This window comes from Oryctolagus cuniculus, chromosome 1, assembly GCF_964237555.1.
Source record: "Oryctolagus cuniculus chromosome 1, mOryCun1.1, whole genome shotgun sequence".
Classification (NCBI taxonomy): Eukaryota; Metazoa; Chordata; class Mammalia; order Lagomorpha; family Leporidae; genus Oryctolagus; species Oryctolagus cuniculus.
In genome coordinates, this window is record NC_091432.1 from 218,501,308 (window position 1) to 218,522,014 (window position 20,707).

General features: G+C 42.3%; 1 protein-coding gene and 1 long non-coding RNA gene across 15 annotated transcripts in view; one reads left to right on the top strand and one right to left on the bottom strand.

The window, feature by feature from the left end:
- TNC (tenascin C) overlaps window positions 1-20,707 on the bottom strand; it is a 95,402-nt gene that overhangs the window by 16,768 nt on the left and 57,927 nt on the right. For 5 of the 14 annotated variants that reach the window (XM_017350091.3, XM_008273387.4, XM_051855756.2 and 2 more), the window contains 7 exons: window positions 19,138-19,410; window positions 17,597-17,869; window positions 14,753-15,028; window positions 10,346-10,618; window positions 8,047-8,319; window positions 2,306-2,428; window positions 866-1,009 (listed from right to left, as the gene is read on the bottom strand). In XM_017350091.3, the coding sequence (XP_017205580.3) occupies window positions 866-1,009; window positions 2,306-2,428; window positions 8,047-8,319; window positions 10,346-10,618; window positions 14,753-15,028; window positions 17,597-17,869; window positions 19,138-19,410 (1,635 nt within the window). The remainder of the gene's footprint in view (window positions 1-865; window positions 1,010-2,305; window positions 2,429-8,046; window positions 8,320-10,345; window positions 10,619-14,752; window positions 15,029-17,596; window positions 17,870-19,137; window positions 19,411-20,707) is intronic. The other 9 variants (XM_017350093.3, XM_008273390.4, XM_070055997.1 and 6 more) reach the window with 4 other exon arrangements.
- Window positions 1-20,707, top strand: part of LOC127493243 (uncharacterized) — a 129,141-nt gene that overhangs the window by 3,071 nt on the left and 105,363 nt on the right. The gene's annotated exons all lie outside the window — the stretch shown is intronic.

The following is a 20,707-nucleotide window of genomic DNA, read 5'->3' on the forward strand; positions in this document are numbered from 1 at the left end:
TTCCTATAAGGATTATTGTTTGGATCCTCTGATGGTTTGGACTGGGCAGTTGTTCATGGATCAAAGGATAAATTGTTTAGAAACATGGCTGTCTGAAGAGAAATGTTCCACTCATTCTCCTTCAGAGTGGTTCATTATTTCCCTCTTCTCTAGTGACAAATCAGGTCATAGCAGGAAAATAACCCTTTGTGTTCAAATCTGGCTCCAGCATTTACTACTTGTGTGGGTTTGGTCAAGGTACTTAATTCCTCCAGGTCTTAGTTGTCTCCTCTGTGAAATGGGAATGATAATAGCTGTGGGGTTTGAATGTGAAGGGTTTGGTATCACTGGCTGAAATGCAGTGGTTGCCAAATAGAAGCTGCTTTGTCTTCATCACCTGTCCCTGTGAAGCACCTGTTTTGATGAAGTCTCACATCGGTTCCAGGCAAGAGGAGGAGAAAGCGAGAAGGTGGCAGGCTAAAGGGTACACCTGTTGACATTTACAGAGTCTCCAGTACCCTGGGGGGAAGCTGGATTGTGCCCATCTTACAGAAAAGAAAAGTGGACTCCTGAGAAATTAATTGGCAGCTCACAGGGTTTTAAGCCAGGCCAATCTCACTCCCAAACTTGGGGTCTCCCACAATGCTTCAGGAAACAGAGACTCGGCAAGGATAAGGATGCATGGAAGATTCCCTGCTCCTCAGAGGCTGGGGATGGGCCAGAGAAAGGAGGCTTTTGGCGCTCTGAATCCAATTCACTTTCCGCTAGGATTACACAAAGAAGAGCTTCCTCCAGCTGCCAAGTCACAAGCCACATAGTGCAAGGTGAGAAATAATGCAGCATGCATACGTGAGCTCTGAAAGGCAAAATGCCAAACACAACACACCTGTGATGAGTGACCCGGAGAGAGGTTCACTTTCCTCAAAGCCCTTGGTGGCGATGATGTTGACAATGTATTCCATGCCAGGGATGAGTTTCACCAGCCTGGTCTGAGTCTCGGTGCCGTCCACAGTTACCGTGGCGGGTGGACCTGGGTCACAGTACAGACAAGAAGGCGAGTGGTGAACTTTACTGAAGTATATTCACTGTTGCCCCAAGGCTGGGTGTATCCATTTGGAAATGAAACACTATCTTTATCCAATAACCATTTTTTTAAACTTCATTTACTCCTACCCTCTGGCATAAGGAAAGACATTTTTTTTTATAATGCTTTTTCCATTGGTGAAGATGCCAAAAACCAAGCCCAGGAGAGGAAAAAACATGAAGTCACAACATACTAAAAATGGCAAGTTTCCGTTCTGTAGAGAGTGGGCATGTTGTGTAAGTTTAAATTCCTTTCTTTCCCACAAAGAATATGGGAAGCTCCCTATGTGATGCATAATTGATCTGTTTAACTCCTATCTTGGTTTAAGATTATGCAGTCTCCATTACTAGCAGAAATTCTATTTAGGAAGAAATGATGGTCACAGTCAAGTCTGTGCACTAAATTTATTAACAAGCACATAATTTCTCTTTCCAAGAGTTGCCTGGTTAGTGTACAGTTTGAATATGAGCTGGTCAAACTCCCCATAGGAAAGCTACTGCACATCTGTTAGGAGGTTATCAATTATTTTCTCTTGGCACATCTGTGGTAAAAGGAGCTCACTATCTTTCAGAGTGTGTTTAGATGGATTTGACTATGCTGTGGTCTCTGTCAGAATACTTAAAAAATCATGGCAAATGAAGTTAAAGATAAGTTTATTTTGTTTCAAAAATTGATTTCCATTCTAGTTTTTTTTTTTCATAATACATTTTCCATGAACTTTTGGAAGACTCCTTATCTGTTGGCTTTCAATATTTTTTGCATCCGAATAAACTTATCTTTTAATTGCATTTCCACGAGATTTTTGAAGCAGTCTCATAGCCCACTTACTCTGAACTAGAACTTGCAGCTCTGCTGGGATCACAACTCTGTATCCTATACTGAGACAGACTTGGGCACCCAAGACTAGCTTTTGAGATGACTGTGCTCCAAGGTGGAAAGACTTATGCATTTTTAGTCTTTTGTCATTGCATGAAAACATTATTGTTGGATTTCTCATTGAGTTTTATTTCTCATGGAATTTTAGGATTTCAAGACCAGAAAGGGTCTTCATACAAAGACCCTTCACAAGGTAGTTTCTTCCAAGGGCCTCACAGAACTTTACAAACGGGGACTTTTCAGAAACAAGGAAATAGTTTTCTTTGGCTGTGATGTTTAGGGGAGATGGGCACTATCTGGGTCCCTTTTACTTTCAACACAAACCCACCATGCTCCTCCTCCAGCTCCCCTCTCCGAGTCACCTACCTCCTGACAAGGGCACGTAGGTGATCCGGAAGCTCTCCACCTGAGCGGTGGGTGCCTTCCAGCTGACGGTGGCTGCGTTTTCAGTGATGTCTGAGAAAACGATTTCCTTTGGAGAGCCCATGGCTGCCAAGGAAAGAACACAAGAGAAACCAAGAACAGTTAGCTGTCTTGCTCAATGTTGCTATCTGGATTCCTTATCCAGGAAAACTCAGTGCCTGGAGATCATGGCTGAGTCAAGACTGTAGGATGACGATGTGATGATCTGTGGTCAAACAGAGACTTGCTAGAAGCAACTGTTCTTTCATTGCAGGTACAGGGCCCAGAACTGTAGAGTAGTCATTTGTGTTTCTTCAGGGGCAGTGTGAACACTAAGACCAACTTCCAAGCAAGTGAGGGAGAGTGGTTTTACAGGTTGAAATGTGCTACCTTGCCTTCTAGTTTGGTTTCTAGCATTTCCCTCCCAAATCTTTGCAGTTGAGTTCCTTTTTGATAGTAATACCAAGACTTAGAAGCTGTTCAGGTCTTTGCAATGTATAAGACTGAATCCTCACACAGAAACCTCCGAGAAGGTGTGGTTGTAGCCATCTTACCAAGAACCACACTGAGGATCTGTTCTCCAACAAACATTTTTGTGATGCGGCCTCTCTAGTTTCCAGGCCTGGGCAGCAGAGCCAAGCACTGCCCAGGATCCTGGAAATGATGCTCCTGTGGAAAATGACCTTGACAGACCGCTTCTTAGAACTGAAAGAAGGGCCAGTCCAGAAGAACAGCCTGAGACCCTCCCCAAAGTCAACACGCAACGGACACCGGGTCTACCTGTTGGGAAAGGAAGCCACAGGGCTCCAAATACTACCCGCCTTCAAACCCAGCTTCCTTGGCTCATCTCGTGTGGTTTTTGGCTTAGGTTTCACCCTGTTCAGTTGACCAAGCTTAACCAGAAAATTCAGGAAACAATTTTCAGGCTCTAGGGAGCTCCTTCCTCATCTTTTCCTGTCTCCAACCCACGTTGCTTATTAAGCTCTGAAACCCACAGACATTTAGAGAGATTTGTTCCCCTCCCCATGTCTTAATCTCTAAGACATCTCCTTTTTCAGCTTTCTTCTGTGACCTGCATGCCACCCCCAGATTCTGCGGCTGCCTAGGTTTTTGCCCTCTCCATGGAAAGTTTCGGAAACCACAAGGTCTCTGGAGCCTGCAAGATCCTGATTGTCCAAATTCCACTGAGAGGCTGGGTAACCAGGGGCATGTCCCTTCACTTCTGTGAGCTCCAGTTGCTCCATCTGTCCAGAGGGGAAAGTGGAACCCATCCACAGCAATGTTTTGTGGATTAGCAGAAATAATGAAAAATAAAAACTCCTGGCATGGTATCTGGTTTCTTGTGAGAACTGCATGAAAATGATTGCCCTCACTATTTTCTTTCCTCTGTAGTTCGCCATGAATTCTAGGGTACTCCCCCCGGAAAGGTATAGAGGAGTCCCACTGAGAATGAAACCCCAGTAAAAGTGTATGAATTCCAGCCTCAGGGTCTCCTCTGCCAGCCTGGCTCATTGTGGCTTTTGTTCTTACTGAAAACCTCATGGCTCTGGGTTCTGGCACATTTTAGGAGGTGTAGCTTATAGCCAAAGCTTTCATCCCTGGATCCCAGTTTTCTCATCTGCAAAGTGGTAATAATTTCTGCCCTATCTTGATAAAATAGGAATAAGCAACCTTGTCCATCACAGTCCTGGGAGATGTGATTGGTACAAGTAGCCGTGGGAAGACAGCTGTGCACAACTTGGAAGAATGGCTCCACTGGTGGTGGAATTCTAGGGTCAAAGGGGGTGATGTTTTTGGAACTCAGAACTTTCTATGTGTGTCTTTTTTTTGCCATGAATAGGGCCCTTACAACAGATGCTATACACAGAGCAGCTGAATCACAGCAATTGAAAAGTTGGGGAGACCCAGGCCAGACAACGCTTCTTGTCTCTTTTCAAGGAGACTGTCAATTTTCAAAAATAAATAAATAAAACTCCATTAGAGAGATTTCTGGAACTGATAAGCATTCCCAAGGAGATTGAAGTAGACTTCTATTTACTCTCTCCATAAAAAGTTGCCTTCCAAAATCTGGAGTGGATGACTTTCCTTATGAAGCCATTGACCAATGTATTTTTATGGAACATTTAATGTGTTAGGTCCTATGCAAAGGTAAAGGGTCAACTACTATAGGCAGTCTGATTTCAGAGCAAGGATTTTTGGAGTTGGACCCACCTAGGTTTGAATTCTGCTCTGGCTTCACTACTTATAAATACGTTGGCCCCTGAGGCCTCAGTTTTCACTTCTGTGAAACGGGGCTTGGATCTGCCTGTGTCATGGAGGTTCCATGAGGTCAAGTGTGTCAGTTACTCCATTGGTGGTTATTACGTTCATGCTTCTGGGGGGAGCATGTGAGTCAGAGTCAGAGGTACTGAGCACAAAGGGCTTGTGTCATGCGGAAGGATGCCAAGCAGATGTGTCTGCAGACCCTCTGACCCAGGCCCCTGGACACAACGGCCTCTCAGCTCTGTTGTGGGTGGCTTCAAGTTCATCTGGATTGGAACCAAGCTGAGGAGCTGAGAGGCTGCTTGGCAGGGAAAAATGGGTCAGGCTGGGAGTGGGGCACCTTCTGGGAGTTAGGAGGAGAGGGACTGAACACCCTATTGGCCTCAGGGGTGGAAGAGAGTACGAAGAGTACATGTGTGGGGGTCAGGGTGGGACAGGTTCAAGAAACCCTTCTGGGTCCTCACTCTGTACACCTGAGGAGGGCTGTAGGAGCCTCCGGAAGAGAAGCACTAAGCCACCTTACTCAGGTGCTACTATATTTTCCCTATTTTATGCGCACTGGGGATCCTCATGATGGTGACGAGCTCACTGACATTTAACTTCCTGGAGGCAGAAGGAGCACTGGGCAACTCCGTGTCTCTCTAAAGGGAGCTGAGGCTATTGGCAGGAAGAGGCTCAAACTGCAGAGATGAAGAGAAGCCATTGCAATTGCTAGGATGAACTGATAGAATGAACAATAACATAATAACCTCAGTGTTCATCAATAGGGAACTGGTTAATAAATAATATCTGGGGATAATCTCTGAGATCAACTAAAAAATAAACACAACAAAGTATGGAAGAATGGGTACTATGTTAAACATTGTGCCCTCCTGAAAAAGTAAAAAATATAAATTTATGTCTAATTTTGTCTAATTGTGTATTTCTTGAAGGACACATAAGGAATTGGTAATATTGGTTGCTTTTAGATAGAGTAGCTGAGTGGAGAGATACAGTAGAATAGAGATTTCACTGTATACATTTTTAACTTTATAATTTTGAAACAAGTAGTCCATTAAAACTAAAATTTGTAGCATAATAATAAAAATAAAAAATAAAAATAATAAAAAAATAAAAACCAAGCATAATAATAGCTAATGTGGTTAGTATGTGCAAGGGAATTCTGCTAAACACCTGCCATTCACGATCTTATTTAAAACTCATGGCAGGCAGACCTTTGAGTTAAATCCTGTTTTCCAGATGAGGAAATTGAGGCTCAGTGAGGAAGGGAGTTGTGTCCAAGGTCACACAGCTGGTAACAGGTTTGAACTCTGTTCAGAGAGTGCCGGCTTAGCCAGGAGGCAACACTGCCTCTCAGCGGTTGGGCTCATGCTCCGGAGAGAGGGCGACGGTGCTTTTCAGCCAGAGGTGGAGCCACAGCCACTCCTCACCAGAAGGAAGAGGGCTAGCACAATACAGAGATGGGTTTGCAAAGGTCTAAGGGATGCCAGAGAAGAGAGGAGAAAAGAAGAAAAACAGAAAGGAGACTTTATAAAGCTGACAAGGTGAAGATAGAATTAGACATCTGCTGTATGGAATCCCCTCTCCTGACCCCCTCCGGGTCCTGGAGCACAGGTGTGCAAGTGCACACTATTTTCTTTGGCTGTAATCTACAAGGCCCCAGAAAAGGGAATCAAAGAGACAGGGCTTTTCAGAAATGACTCTCCCTTTTCTTTCCTTTTGTTCTTAAAAAAAAAAAAAGTAGCTCATGATTATTCATTCTCATGTGCTTTAGAACTGCAGGACTGCTAGAAAGAAAAAGGGTCAGCAAAACAAAATCAGTGATCAGATGTAAACTTTGAAGAGTGGTGTTTATAAACCCAGGTCAAAATCCAGCTCTGCCTCTGATCTGGAGGCATTTGATGGGCAGCCACAGGGAGGAGCAGACTTAGACCTTCTCTGGGATCAGGTGTCCCTGACAATAAGGAACAGGGTTTTTTCTGTTAAAATGACTTGGTCTTTTGAGTTCTACTTGAGATCTAGTTGTGTAGCTTCCACCATTGACTGCACCTTTCTGGGCATCACATCTTCATGTACAAACGAGACCCCGAGCTACGTCGTTTCCCAGATTCTTTTGCCCTCTGCCTGTGATTTTGTGAGCTTTTCCTCTGGTTCCTCTTTGAAGGAGCTGTGTCCTGAAGTAAATCACACACACCCCCAGCTGCAGGCCCTTCCTTTTTTCTCTAAGGAGGCACGTTAGTCTTACTGATATTAGAAAAGACATGTTATTAATCACTTCTTTCTCCTTGGAACAGCTCACATGGAAAATGACTTTCCTTTCCCTCTCTCGGTGCCTTTTCGAGTTGTTCCCAGTATGGGATAAAGTTATTGAGGTCTTTGCTTCTTCCATGCCAGCCATCGCACTGATTATTGACATGGAATCTGGGCTAAATCTTAATCTTGACAGGTGCATTGACACTTCTTCATTAACCCTACCTCATGGAGCTACAACTCTTGGCCAAAGCACAGTAAAATGCATCTCTGGATAAAATATGAAGAAATAATAGAAGGGGGGACCGGTGCCATGGCTCATTTGGTTAATCCTCTGCCTTGTGGCGCTGGCATCCCATGTGGGCTCTGGGTTCTAGTCCCGGTTGCTCCTCTTCCAGGCCAGCTCTCTGCTGTGGCCCTGGAGGACAGTGGAGGATGGCCCAGGTGCTTGGACCCCTGCACCTGCTTGGGAGACCAGGAAGAAGCACCTGGCTCCTGGCTTTGGATCGGCGCAGCGCTGGCTGTGGCAGCCATTTGGGGGGTGAATGGAAGGGGTCAACGGAAGGAAGACCTTTCTGTCTCTCTCTCTCACTGTCTATAACTCTACCTGTCAAGTAAATAAAAAAAAAATAGTAGATGCGTTCTTCAAAAAGTTCATGAAAAATGGAATAAAAAATGAGTTTATTTTGGTGCAAAAAACACATTGAAATCTATGCAGAGGTTTTTCATAATATACATTTTCCACAAGCTTTTTGAAGACTCATGGTATGCACGGGTTTAGAAAAGGTTTTACACAAAATGTATTTAAATTCCATTTTCCATGGACTACACTCTAGATAGGAAAGAAGAGTCTTTGGAATCTAAGATATGTGATAATTATAATGATGATAATGTATTGATGACAATGTGAATAGCTCTCATTTGCCCAGCTCCTGCCATGTGCCAGGCCTTCTGATATGGGCTCTATGTGAATTACCTCATTTCATCCTTACAATCCTATTAAGTCATAGGCACCACACTCTTTCTGCATAAAGACAGCCAAATTGTCCAAAATACCCCAATCAATAATTGAAAGAGCCAGGGTTTGAAGGCAAGCTTGTGTGCATCCAGTACTCTTGTGATCATGGACACCTGTGGGAAGAAAACCCTCAATTCATGACTTTTCTTGTTTTTTTCCTGTTTGTTTACGGTACCTGTTGTTGCTATAGCACTGACTGGCTGGGATCGCCTTCCATTGCTTATTCCATAGAGTTCGATTTCATATTCAGTCGCCTCTCTGAGACCTGTAACATCCCTGGTACGTTCAAGGGCAGGTAGGATTATTTCCAGTGGCTCAGACTGCTTTTTGGTGTCTCTTATTTTGAGAAAAAAACTGTCAAACATCCCTTCATCAGCTGTCCAGGATAGACGGAAACCATCTGGGGTGGCATCTGAAACCAGAAGGTTATCCACTTCTGGTTCGGCTTCTAGAGAGGGAGAAAATGGAGGGGAAAGGAGGAAGGAACAACATTTAGCAGCCCGTGGAATGCTTTCTCCAGTGAGGGTATCAGAATGCAGTGATGCCCCAGCTTTCAGGACAGAAGTATCCTGAGATACCAAAAACAAAATCACTCAACATGAACAAGTCTAGTAGGGCTACGAGAGGGGAGAGATGGTGTTAACACAGTCAATACAGGCTACATGTATGCTTGCATATGTGAGTTTTGTCTACAAGCAATTCTATAAATCCACATCTGGACTCAGCATTGGTCCCTCCCATGCATTATTAAACAAGTTCAAAGCCAGTAACTTGTTTACATTTGCTCTCTGTCTTCCCGTGGCTGAATGCCCATCCTCTGTGAGACCTTCTTGAAAGGACAAATAAACCAGCATTAATGATCTGTGGAGCTGCCATTGATGACACTTCTGATTACATTTCCCTTGAGCCTGACCAAAATGGCTTTTAAACTGCTTCAGTCTTTTTGCTTTGTTCTTGGATCTGTTCTACAAAAGAAGGTTCCAACTCCCTGCTATTTGTTCTTCCTTGACTTTCTTTCCTTGCCATTTTAACCATTACATAAATGTTCAGATGGCAGAACTGAGGCTTTGAACCTCCTGTGATACATTTGAGTGTCATTCAAAAAGTTTATGGGAAAGTGGAATTTAAAGATAAGTTTATTGTGGTACAAAAAATGAAATCTATGCTTGTAATACATATTTTCCATGAACTTTCCGATGATACCTTGAATTTTTGCCCCAAGGTTTCATCTTGGATTGTCTTAACTAGACAAAACTCTATTTCAAGGTAAATTTAGAGCCGAGTTTCCCAAAGTGTGCTCAAAGCAAACTTTCTACTTGATCTTCTTCCTTAAAAGGCATCCATTATCAATACGCCTGGAGGAGTTGCTCTTGGAGCCACACAATGCACATTAAGATGCTCTGAAAAGCCTCATGGTCGGCCGGTGCCGCGGCTCACTAGGCTAATCCTCTGCCTAGCGGCGCCGGCACACCGGGTTCTAGTCCCGGTCGGGGCACCGGATTCTGTCCCGGTTGCCCCTCTTCCAGGCCAGCTCTCTGCTGTGGCCAGGGAGTGCAGTGGAGGATGGCCCGGGTGCTTGGGCCCTGCACCCCATGGGAGACCAGGAAAAGCACCGGGCTCCTGGCTCCTGCCATCGGATCAGCGCGGTGCGCCAGCCGCAGCACGCCGGCCGCGGCAGCCATTGGAGGGTGAACCAACGGCAAAAGGAAGACCTTTCTCTCTGTCTCTCTCTCTCACTGTCCACTCTGCCTGTCAAAAAAAAAAAAAAAAAAAGCCTCATGGTCAAAGATCCTGCTGAACTTTGTCTAACTCAGTGTTCCCAAACATGGAACACTAGAAACATGAACATGGAACTCCTTCATCAAGTAAGACTTTTCATTTTTAGAGAGACTTTGGGAAACACAGGTTTCTGACTGTTAAAATTGTAATTGTTTTACTTCTCTAGGAATTATTAATCATGTGAAAATTATGGATTTAGTCTGTGTTGAAGATTCTCTCTGATGTTAGTGTGTATTGATATCAGTTCATACATGGTTTGCCAGTAATGAACTCCCTGGGTAAATTTGTTAAGATCACTTTTGAGACTTTGAGGTGGCAAAAGTTTCACGTACATTTTCAAAATATACTCATTGGTATATTTTTCCTGAGAAGGCTGAAATGTAGCTGGGGACCAGCCAGGATGAACACAAGGGAAAGTGACATGGAGTAAGTATGTAAGAGCTATGGACAAGACATGGTCTACAAGGATTTGGGACACCAAGTGGAAACATTTCGACCTTCTCATTGCTAGGGTGGCAGTAGGGAGTGCTCATTAGATACATAAGACATGGGGGAGTATGGGAGGACGTGACAAAACAGTCCACATCTATGGAGTAAGCAGAGAATATTGACAAAGATGTTAAAATCACGTGATCTGGTAGACAAATGGAAGGGGACTGGGAAGAGGAGAGAATGGCTCACTTGAATTGAAATACCTGTGACAACCTCAGCCCTCAAGGGCTTGGTTTGATGCCCTTGGGTGAAGCCAGAGACCATAACCTCATAGCCAATGCCGGTTATGAGGCCTCTGAGCTCCAGCTTCCTCTGGGTTCCTGAAAGTGTGAATTCCTGGGGGTCCAGCAGCTTCCCAGAATCCACCACCGTAACTAGGAAGCTGTCAAAGGCATGCTCCGATGCCATCCAGGAAACTGTGAACCCGTAGGGATTAATGTCGGAAATGGTTAGGTTTTCCAGAAGGGGCAGGGCCTCTGAAAGAAGGGGGGAGGGGTAAAAATAATGCAGGTTAGCAGCACTGACGTTGCCAGGACAGTACCCGTTTCCAAGAACACCAGCAGATACCCAGTCAATCATTCAGTGTGTTATACTCAGAAAATGAATATTTAGTAAGAGCTTATTGGGTGCCGGATAGTGTTAGCATGTATCATCCTCCTAACAAGCCTTTGCAGTAGGTACCTGCCCCATTTCTCAGGTGAGAAAACAGTTTCAGGGAGGTAGATTAACTTGGCCAAAGTCATAAGCTGTTGTGAGACAGGGCAAAGTTGTTGATTGGATCTGATTCTGAAGGCCATGGTTTTCTCCCAGTGTAAGCAGGATCGCTTATGTTGGGTTCGGACTCCTTCCTCTATTCCCTACTGCCTTCAGTCATGAGGCACGTCAGTTTTCTGTTTGTCATTTTGCTGTACTTCATATGTTTCTATCCCACTTCTAGCTCACATTTTGAATCAAGTTGGTTAGGCCATTTAGTGAAATACCCTTACAAGTTGACATAAAGGTAAGATTTGCTATTTTTTCCCCTGTTTTCCTGGATAAAGTTGAAAGGAAGGATATATCCGGGTCTTCAGTGAGGTCTATCATCCCTTTTTTCATTCATTCACCAAACATCTGTGTCCCAGGCACTCTTCTTTCTCAGGTACCCAAGGGTTATTTTGTAGATTCAGGTTCCCAAAAAGAGTGAGGTTGTATCAACAAGTTCCTGTTAGTAATTATTCAGTTGATGAGGCTTTACGTTCATTATCCTGTTTAATCCTTACAGTGATGAGGAAGGAAACAGAGAGATCATGACTTATCCAAGATCACGCACCCACTAGGTGACTAAGCTGGGCTCTAGCTGGGGCTTCTGACTCCAACTTCTGTGTTCTTATCCATACCCCAAGGCAACATCTAATTAACAAAACCTGTCAGTGCTAATAAGCTCTGAGTCAGTAGCAGGAACAGTGGAGAAGGCTCAGCACCTCCTCTCTATTAAGTTAACAGCACGTGTAATGGTGGACATATATATGTATATATATTTAAATCCGAGGGGCTGGGGATGGGAATTCCATGGCCAAGGCTTGTCCAGTTTAGAACCTCTTTTCCATTGCAGGTGCATGGAAACGTTCAAAGAGCTAAATGACCTTGCAATAATGCCCAGGGTCTAATTTTATGGGATACAAAGAAAAATGTTTTAAAAAGAAGTGTTTGGTGACTGAATGAATAAGTGAATGCATACCCTCATCTGCTAAGCAGGGACTTAAGTTTTGCTGTGGTTTGGACTTCCTGTACTTATTTTGAAACACTTGGTGTTTCTTTTGAGTCTTTTTTTTTTTTCCATGTAAAGAGCTCTCAAGAACCATAACTCTATCAAAGGCAAAGATGATCACAAATACAGCGCAAACAGTCGTCTTGGTCTGAGAGACAAGGGTTTCGAATTCTGTTGCAGGGTTTTGTTTAGATAAGTGAGCCTTTCTTTCATAGCTGCCCTTTTTTGCACCTCCCCAACATCAAAGCAGCAGATTCCAAGGAAAATGAGGGTGTTTAGGCTAATTAGTCAATCAAGGGCTTGTTTCTTAGAGTCCCTCCTATGTAGATTTTTTTTTTCTTTTTAACAAGCTGTTACAATGCAGACTCTTTTCACAGCAAGGATTAGCTGAGACATAGCTGCAAAGACCTCTAGATTTCCAAGCCCTACTCTCCCAGCCTTCCTTTCTTCTGTGGGAGGTCCTGCAAGAGGCTACAAGTAAGGGCCTGATGGGATCTGTGGCCGTTCCTCCGCTCCTGGGCAGAGCATCTCATCTCATACCTATGCTTCCCATTCTTCTGAACAAGTCACCAGATTGTGCCTTTGAAGATGGATGTGACTCATTTATTTCACATTAGAAACTGGATAAAAAAATAATTACTTTTTAATCTAACACTGAAATGTGCGGAGATGGGTGTTTTATCTAGCAGTTAAGATGCTGCCTAGGACAACCATGTTCCACGTTGGAGTGCCTGGGATTGACTGCTGACTCCAGCTTCCTGCTAATGCAGATCCTGGGAGACAGCAGTGATGGCTCAAGTAGTCGGATTCTGTCACCCGCAGGGGAAACCTGCATTGAATTCTCAGCTCCACATTTCAGCCTGGTCCAGTCCTGGCTGTTGCTAGCATTTGGGGAGTGAACCAGTGGAAGGGAGCAGTCTCCTTGCCTTCCTCCTTCCCGCCTTCCCACCTTCTCACCTTCTCAAATAAACACACGATAAAAATCCATTATTCTCTTAAAATTAATAGGGAAATTGTGATTGCATAACTCTGTATTTAGGCTCTTTGGTTATACTTTGCTTATACTGTTGGGAGGCAATAGAAAGGACCCAGAATCTATAAAATGCATACCAGATGCCAGGCACCCACACCTACTTAATCCAGAGACAGGTTGGAGGTGCTGGTGGCTATCTTCTTTCCATATAGAAGGAAATAGGGGTTCAAACAACTTAAGTACTTGTTAAGTTTATATAGCTAAAAATGTGGGAGAAGTTTAGAAACCTTGCAGGCTTAACCTAAAAATACTCATTCTTTCTGGATACCTTAATGCTTCCAATTAAATATTTAATTAACCTTATTAACATATTTAAGGCAATTTCAATTTCGGGAGAGACCTGGTTTAATGTCAAAGTCAAATGGCAAAGTCTGTCTCTTGAAAATTGTCCTTAATGGAAGGCAAGATACTTCTAAATGCTTTCTGAGACTTTTCAGCCTGGAGATCAGGAAAACTGACACCATGTGCAGCTGTTGCCATTGACTTAGGATAATATCAGGAAAGAAAATAGATAACCGTTGTTTATGCAATACAAAGGGAATTTAAAAGTCAAGGTCAATGAATGGATAAGGTTCAGTTAATTTAAGAATTTATTTGTCAGAATACTGAATTGAAGCTTCAGTCTGTTGTAGTTGTTAGTTCTAAAAAGATTTTTTAAAAGATGCTTTTTAAGAGAGAGAGACAGAGAGAATCTCCCATTTGTTGGTTCACTCCCCAAATGCCTACTGTGACTGAGACGGGGCTGGAGTGGGTGACAGAGCCCTACTACTTGAACTACCACGTGTTGGCTTCTTTTGAGGTTTGGATTAGCAGGAAATTGGACTCAGGAGCTGGAGGTAAATATTGAACCCAGATGCTCTAATGTAGAATGCCATTAGGCCAAATGCCCAAGAAGCTTTTCTAAAGATAAAGATTGTTCTGGTATAAGTAGTTTATGAACTGTTTTACCTAGCATGATTTATGGGCAAAATTCCTGTTCTAGACCTTATTAAATTAGAATTCTCTCTTTTAGACAGAATCTCCAAACTCTGGATCAGACAACTAAAAAACTAGGCACAAAAAATCCCTGAAAACTTTATGTAGCTGTTGAGTTTCAGGTTTTGAAGTGTTGCTGTGAAAGACCTCTACTTTGCAACGATACCTCTTCTCTCTTGACTTAGACGGTACCATTGGCTGTTGTCAATAATGCTGCATTGCAACATAGGTGGATGAATTGGATGGCACAGTCACAAAATGGAATAGTAGTAGGCTTTATAAAAAAAAAAGGGAATTCTGTCATTTGTGACAACATAGATGGGCCTGGAGGATGTTTTGTGAAGTGAAACATGCCTCACACAGGGACAGGGAATGCATGATCTCACTTCTGTGTAGAATCTAAAGATGTTAAACTCATAGAAGTGGAGAGGAGAATGGGGCATGCGGAAATGGAAAATGTTGGCCAAAGGTTACAAAGTTCAGGTGGAGACTACGCATAAGGTTTAGCGATCTTTTGTACAGCATGATGGCCATAGGTTATAATAATGTATATTTCAAAATATAAAAGAGAAGATTTTAAATGTTCTCACCATACACACAAACAAATATGTAAGTGAGGTGATGGCTATGTTAATTAGCTCGATCTCATCATCCCAGAATGCATACATATTTCAAAGATCATACTATACCCCATAAATATATACAGTTATTATTTGTCAATTAAAAACTGAAACGTTTGCAGTTAGAGTGAAAACTCTGTTTTGAGTTGAATTTTCCCCCAGAGTGTCCATCTCCGTCTCCCCCTTTTCCTGTGTCAGCATTCTAAACAGTAAGTGAGAACCTCTGATTGAGTACCTGTAATGACAAAGGCAGTGAGGGGTCTGGTGGAGTCGCCAGCCCACGTGGTCCCTGCCACACTAACGTCATAGCCAGTGTTCTCCACCAAGCCTGTGATGTGAGCTTGCTGCGCATCTCCTGAGACTGTGAATTGCTGGGCCTCGTGCAGCAAGTGAACATCGCTCACATTGATAACAATCTTTGCAAAAAGCCCAGCTCGAGTGGTCCAGGAGACGTTGAAGCTGTGAGGAGTAATATTGCTAAAGATTAGCGTGCCCAACTGTGGTTCTGGCTCTGAAGGGAAGGAACATGGACAGAGAAAGAGACATTATTAGAGCAAGCAATGGATTTATCCAGAATGTAGCCATAGAATTTGAAAGCATTAATATCTCCAAATATTTGCAGAAATGGAAGTATATTAAACTATGTCCTCACCTGCATTGATTATAATATATAATCAGAACAAAAATATATAGATAGATAGATAGCTATATGTGTATATATATATGTATATATAAATATGTAGATATAGATATATACCTATATATAGATGTAGAAATATAGGTATAGATACAGATATGTATAGACATGTCTACAGATATGTATCTGTATCTATATATCTACATCTATATATATCTATATCTACATATCTATATCTATCTTCCTCTGAGGATACTTTTAAAGTATGGACACAAGCATTTGCTTGTTGTATATGAAGGAAAGTGAATAAGCCACTAAAGCAGCAGATAGGATTAATATAATTGGTATTAAGTTCTGATTTTGAAAGTTTCTATTGGAACACTAGCCCTGTAAGATGTCCCAAGACAAGAGAGCTTCATGTTGAAAAGTACATGGTAAACACTGGAAATTATATCTCATTATAGACATTCACAAAACATATTAGCATTTTAAAGGCTCTGACAGATGGGTTCTGTAAGTTTATGCGTTTTTTTTTTAGCCCCATGCTTTAAAAATTATCCATCAATGGGTATGTTATCTGAGGAAGATTCTTGGAACATTTCAAAGACCTGGTGTTCTACCAATCATGCTTTAACAAAAGTTACTTTGGAGTTCTTATTTAGTTTTCTTTTGATCTACTTGGATTGTGCAAGTTAAAGACCAATATTCATACAAGAGGAATTCTTTACAGTATTTAAGAATCCAAATGCATGCACTGTGGGAAACCTATATATCAACTTAAATATTGTGTAAAGGTAAAGGAGGCTCCCATTAAAAAATTCTTGGTAGATTCAAAAGTTATAGGAAAACTTCAAGTTATTGCATTTTTGATTAAGAAACTTATTTATTGGATACTATGTAAAGGTGGTTGTTGCCACCGAGGTTAAATTTCTCTTGTGCCTTAAATCTCAATCATTGATGATGAAATCAACTCATTGAATGTAAGGGTCCTATATGGCTACTGTCAATTTCTAAGTCTATGTAGGACTGGCCCCCAAAAGCTCCTTTATCAAATAATACTGATGTAAAAACAGATTCAGTTCAGGCTGTGTTTTAGAGAGGCCAGTTTCCTGGAGGTTTGCTATTTCAAGATCAGGATTTGGGGGTGGAAAGAGGAAGACTATTTCTTCCAAGGACTAGGGAGGGAGTTGTTTTTCTTCAGCTCCTGAATTTGGAGGAGAGAAGGAGGAGCTCATTTAGACAAACTTTGCACAACTGCACTGCATAACTTGATGCTCAAAGGACAAAAAGAGTCTGCCTCAGAATTAGAACGTGTCCATAGGCAATGACATGGGATTTCCTACTTCTCAATTAGACTGAGAAGCTAATGAAACTACAGTTTTCGTCTATAGTATTGGCAAATTCCCTCAACCACACAAAAGATAAAATACCCCAAAATGGAGCTCTGCCCTTTCCCTATTTTTTGTTGCATCTCTTGAGTTGAGGATGCATGTTGGTAAGCTTCTCATGCTACCAAAGACTGACAATGCCAGCACATTCATCATGCAGAATGATGTAATTTCTTGAGGTCAGTTTGAGCTCCGGCTGCCTCTCAGAGGGTACAATCAAGCCGAAAAGTAAGATGCAAGAAAACATTGAGAAACAGAATATAGTTAGGATGTGAGCAATATTCCATGCAAACAAGGAACATTTTTCTCCTACCAGTTCTAACCCTTTGAGACAATTCCTTGACATGCTGTCGGCTTCTAGAAAAGATAGAGATGTTCAGAAGCTGAATCTGGACGTCATGCACTGGGGTTTGGACAAGATGATGGGTGGGAAAAAGATTCTGATGCTTGACCACAGGTATCAGTGGGTGACAAAACATGCTTGATGGAGTCAGTGTCAAAAAGGAGCAGTGTTTGTAGGGAATCCAGACAAAAGAAAGTTTCAAGGAGATGAGACCACTGAATCGTCTCATGCATTTCTTGGAGAGTGATCAAATTTTCTTGGCCTCATGCTAGGGACACCATTATTTAAAATCCTCTTAGGGAGAAAGAGATTAGATCATTCCAACTGAACCAAAAATGGCATGCGCACACCTCTTTGAATATGATGCAAGCAAATTTTGATTAGAAAGACCACAGGCAGATGGTAATGAGTGGTATTTGAAAAGATTATTTAAGATCAGATTAAAGGATGGTTTAGAAATTCAACCAAAGCAAGTCACGTTAACTCCATACATACAAACAGAGCAACTCCAGATGTGAGTAAATATTTAGGAAAAAGAGATTGACACTAAAATCCTTTAATTTGGGGGTGAGGGTTATCTGAGAGCTTTAAAGCTTTGATTTGGCTGGCTCTATCAAACTTGAGGAAGTTGAAGAGTGGCTAGTGGGTAACTTTTGGAGTGCTACTCAGAGGAAGTTCAATAAACAGCAAAGAACTCATAATGGGAAATACCTGTGGTTGTTTGGACCATCAGGGTCTGAGCACGTTGCCTGCCAATCAGCCCATGAAGGTGGGCAGTGTAATTAGAAGAAGCTTTGAGGTTGGTGATGACAGAACTGCGAGATGCCGCAGGCACAGAGTATACCGCCGTCTCCTGGGGGTGGTCAGAATTACTAACTTCTATAAGAAAACTATCAAAGGCAGGCTCCTGAGCTTTCCATGAGATGAACACACTGCCCCAGGTCACATTTGAGATAGTGAGGTGGCTAAGGAGAGGTTCAGCTACTAAAGTGAGAAGAAAAATATGAAAGCATGTCACTTTAAACCATTATAGGTTCAAAATCAAAACACATAAGACTAAATCCATAAAGTTTTAGACTTCACTCCTGGTAAAAGTATTTGCTCTTTGTTGAAAACCAGTTTGAGCCAAATATATATGGTAGACTAATTATCTCCCCCGTGTTTGCTCCCACTTTAATGTGGCTGAGAAGGGAACTCTATCATGCTGGAACTACACCTGCCTTTTCTGTGGGTCACTCAAATAACAATTGGTTGTTGCATGTAGAATGACAGATGTTTCTTCAAATGTGGGTGACCTAAAGAATAATCATTTTGATGTTACAACCTTTTTCTTGCATTCTCTAGAATATGCCCCCCCCCCCGAACTATAAGGGAAAATTCTCCTGTGTTGGGTCCAAATGTCATTCCCCCCACCGAGTTTGTGATCCTTAATTTACCTGCCAAGAGAAGGCATTGTCTAAAATTTGCTAAGAATGCTATTTCTGTTGAATGAAGCTCTTCTTTCTAAACTCTTCTTTCTAAACTGTCTTTTGCTACATGACCCAGAGCTTTTAGCATGGTATAGATGCCAAAGACACCACAGATTAAAGTATGATCACTTCCCTCTTTCAAAAACCAAGATCCTTGTTTGAACCTGACAATTGTAACTTTATTTTTGTCATGTTGGTATCACTCACTGTCCTGGGGCAAGATATTTGGTCTGGTCTTTTCTCTTAGAGACAGTGTTAGAAACAACATAGCTACCTGCTCTACTCATCTGATGAGTAATCTTTGCTCTTTCTCTTCACTTTCGCAATTGGAATCAGCATAATTTCATTAAACCATTGCGATGTTTGGGTATACAAAAGTCAAAGCCACTAGGAAGACAAAGACACTAGGAAAACACACAATGTGACTTTAAGACCTCGTGCAGACATCTTCCCAAGGCCAGGGCAACTCTGAAAATCATGGCTTTTTAGTTACTGCAGGAAAGAATTCTTTCTCCAAATCCTATAATGCAATCAGAACCAAAAGCACATTTTATGATGCAAATGTCCTAGTCAGTGATAAATCAAGAACATGGCATTATGCAAATCCACCACTGGGGCTGCTGTTGGAAGAGAGTCACGTTAAATATCACTGCAGCCTAGCAAGCACCATAGAAGAGGTGGTGTGTCCTGTGGTTTCAACTTCCACGGAGGGGGAGGAGTGGCTTCACCCTGCAAAGAAGACTGTGGAAAGAGGATGTTGGGAATGAGACAATGCACATGTACCTGTGGTAGCTGTGGCACTGATGGTTTTGGTCCGGATGCTGGGAGCAAGGCCAGAGAGGTAGATAATAAAATCAGTGCTAGGGGTTAACCCTGAGATGTGGGCAGATCGCTCAGCACCAGAGATATTGTATTCCAGCGTCTCCAGCAACCTATTGGAATCAATAATTTCAATGGTAAAGGTCTCGAAGATCCCATCAGTAGCTGTCCAGGAAAGATTGAAGCTCTCAGGAGTTATGTCAGAAACATTTAAGTTTCCAATTTCAGGTTCTTTGGCTGAAAAAGGAGGGATAAGAGAGAAGAAACAAACGAGTTAATTATTTGGTTGTGTTTTCCGACTAAGGTTGTTAATAGAACCATTGCCAGGGAGGAAGATCTGATGGTTAAGCATGAGTGTGTAAATGAAGCAATGTTATCAATCAGTGCCAATGAGAGAGAAAAGGAGTTTTGTTAAAGGAAAACATTTTTAAAAAGGAAGGGATGGCAATTAGAGTGCCCTACTCTATAGTTGCCACACATGAGCATATCCTGGCCAGAATATCTCAAGGGAGAAGACCCAGTAAATGATCTCAGCAGAAATCTCTGTACTCTAGCTATACATGTCTCTGGGTGTGCAACAGCAGGGGTTCTGGTCATGGGTCAGAAGATAGGAGCTCTAGCAACTTCCAGTCTCTTGAACTGCATGCAGGAGACGAGGATTATTTGTATGCCTCCTGCAGAATCCTTTGCTTTGAGGGTGCGCCCATCTATTTAAATGAAGGCTAAATCATTTCAACATCAATATCCTACTAAGGTGATACCTTGAGGCTTCTGGTTTTGTGACTTAAAGGGAATTGCAAATTTCTAAGTGTAATTCTTGGTACTTTTTCATATTTTAGACAAGGGCTAGCCAGGCATTCCCATTTTCTGTTAAAATAGCTTATGCCCACTTTACTCCTTCTATGTGGGCCAAGAAGGTCTGGCACAACATTGCCAACCAAGAGAGCTAAGCCAAGACAAGGCTGTTTAGGGAACCATTTTTGGCCAAGAAATAACTTTTAGTCTTGGAGATGATCCTGCCAGTGCTTTCTTAAGTAACAGGAATAAGAAGTGCAGAAGGCAGGCAAGAAAACTTACACTGTCTCTTTAGCAAGGAAGAATGCCCCTAATCTGAGACCATCCCAATAGATTTTTTGATAAAGAACTCAGATGGGATTATGGGCCTTGCTCCCCATAGGCCATCATTGCCTCATCAGAGGCCATAATGTTGCTATTGATAAAACACACACACACGCACACGCACAAACACACACAAATACTAACCACACCCAAACCACAAGATCTGTATAAAAGATCAGAAGTGGTGGGTGATTTCCCTGCCTTCTGGAATGGGGTGGTTTATGGATGTCAGATGAAAGATGATTGGGCATGTTCAGAGAAGCCTCAGCTGTAATTTCTAGGCATTTCATGGTTGCCATCCATGGAGGGTTGCTTCTATTTTATGGTGATCTCAGTGAGAGTAACTGAAATGACTGATGCTAAAATGCAGAGCCATGCTTTAGCCAGAGTCAGCTAGCACATGCAGATTTGCCGT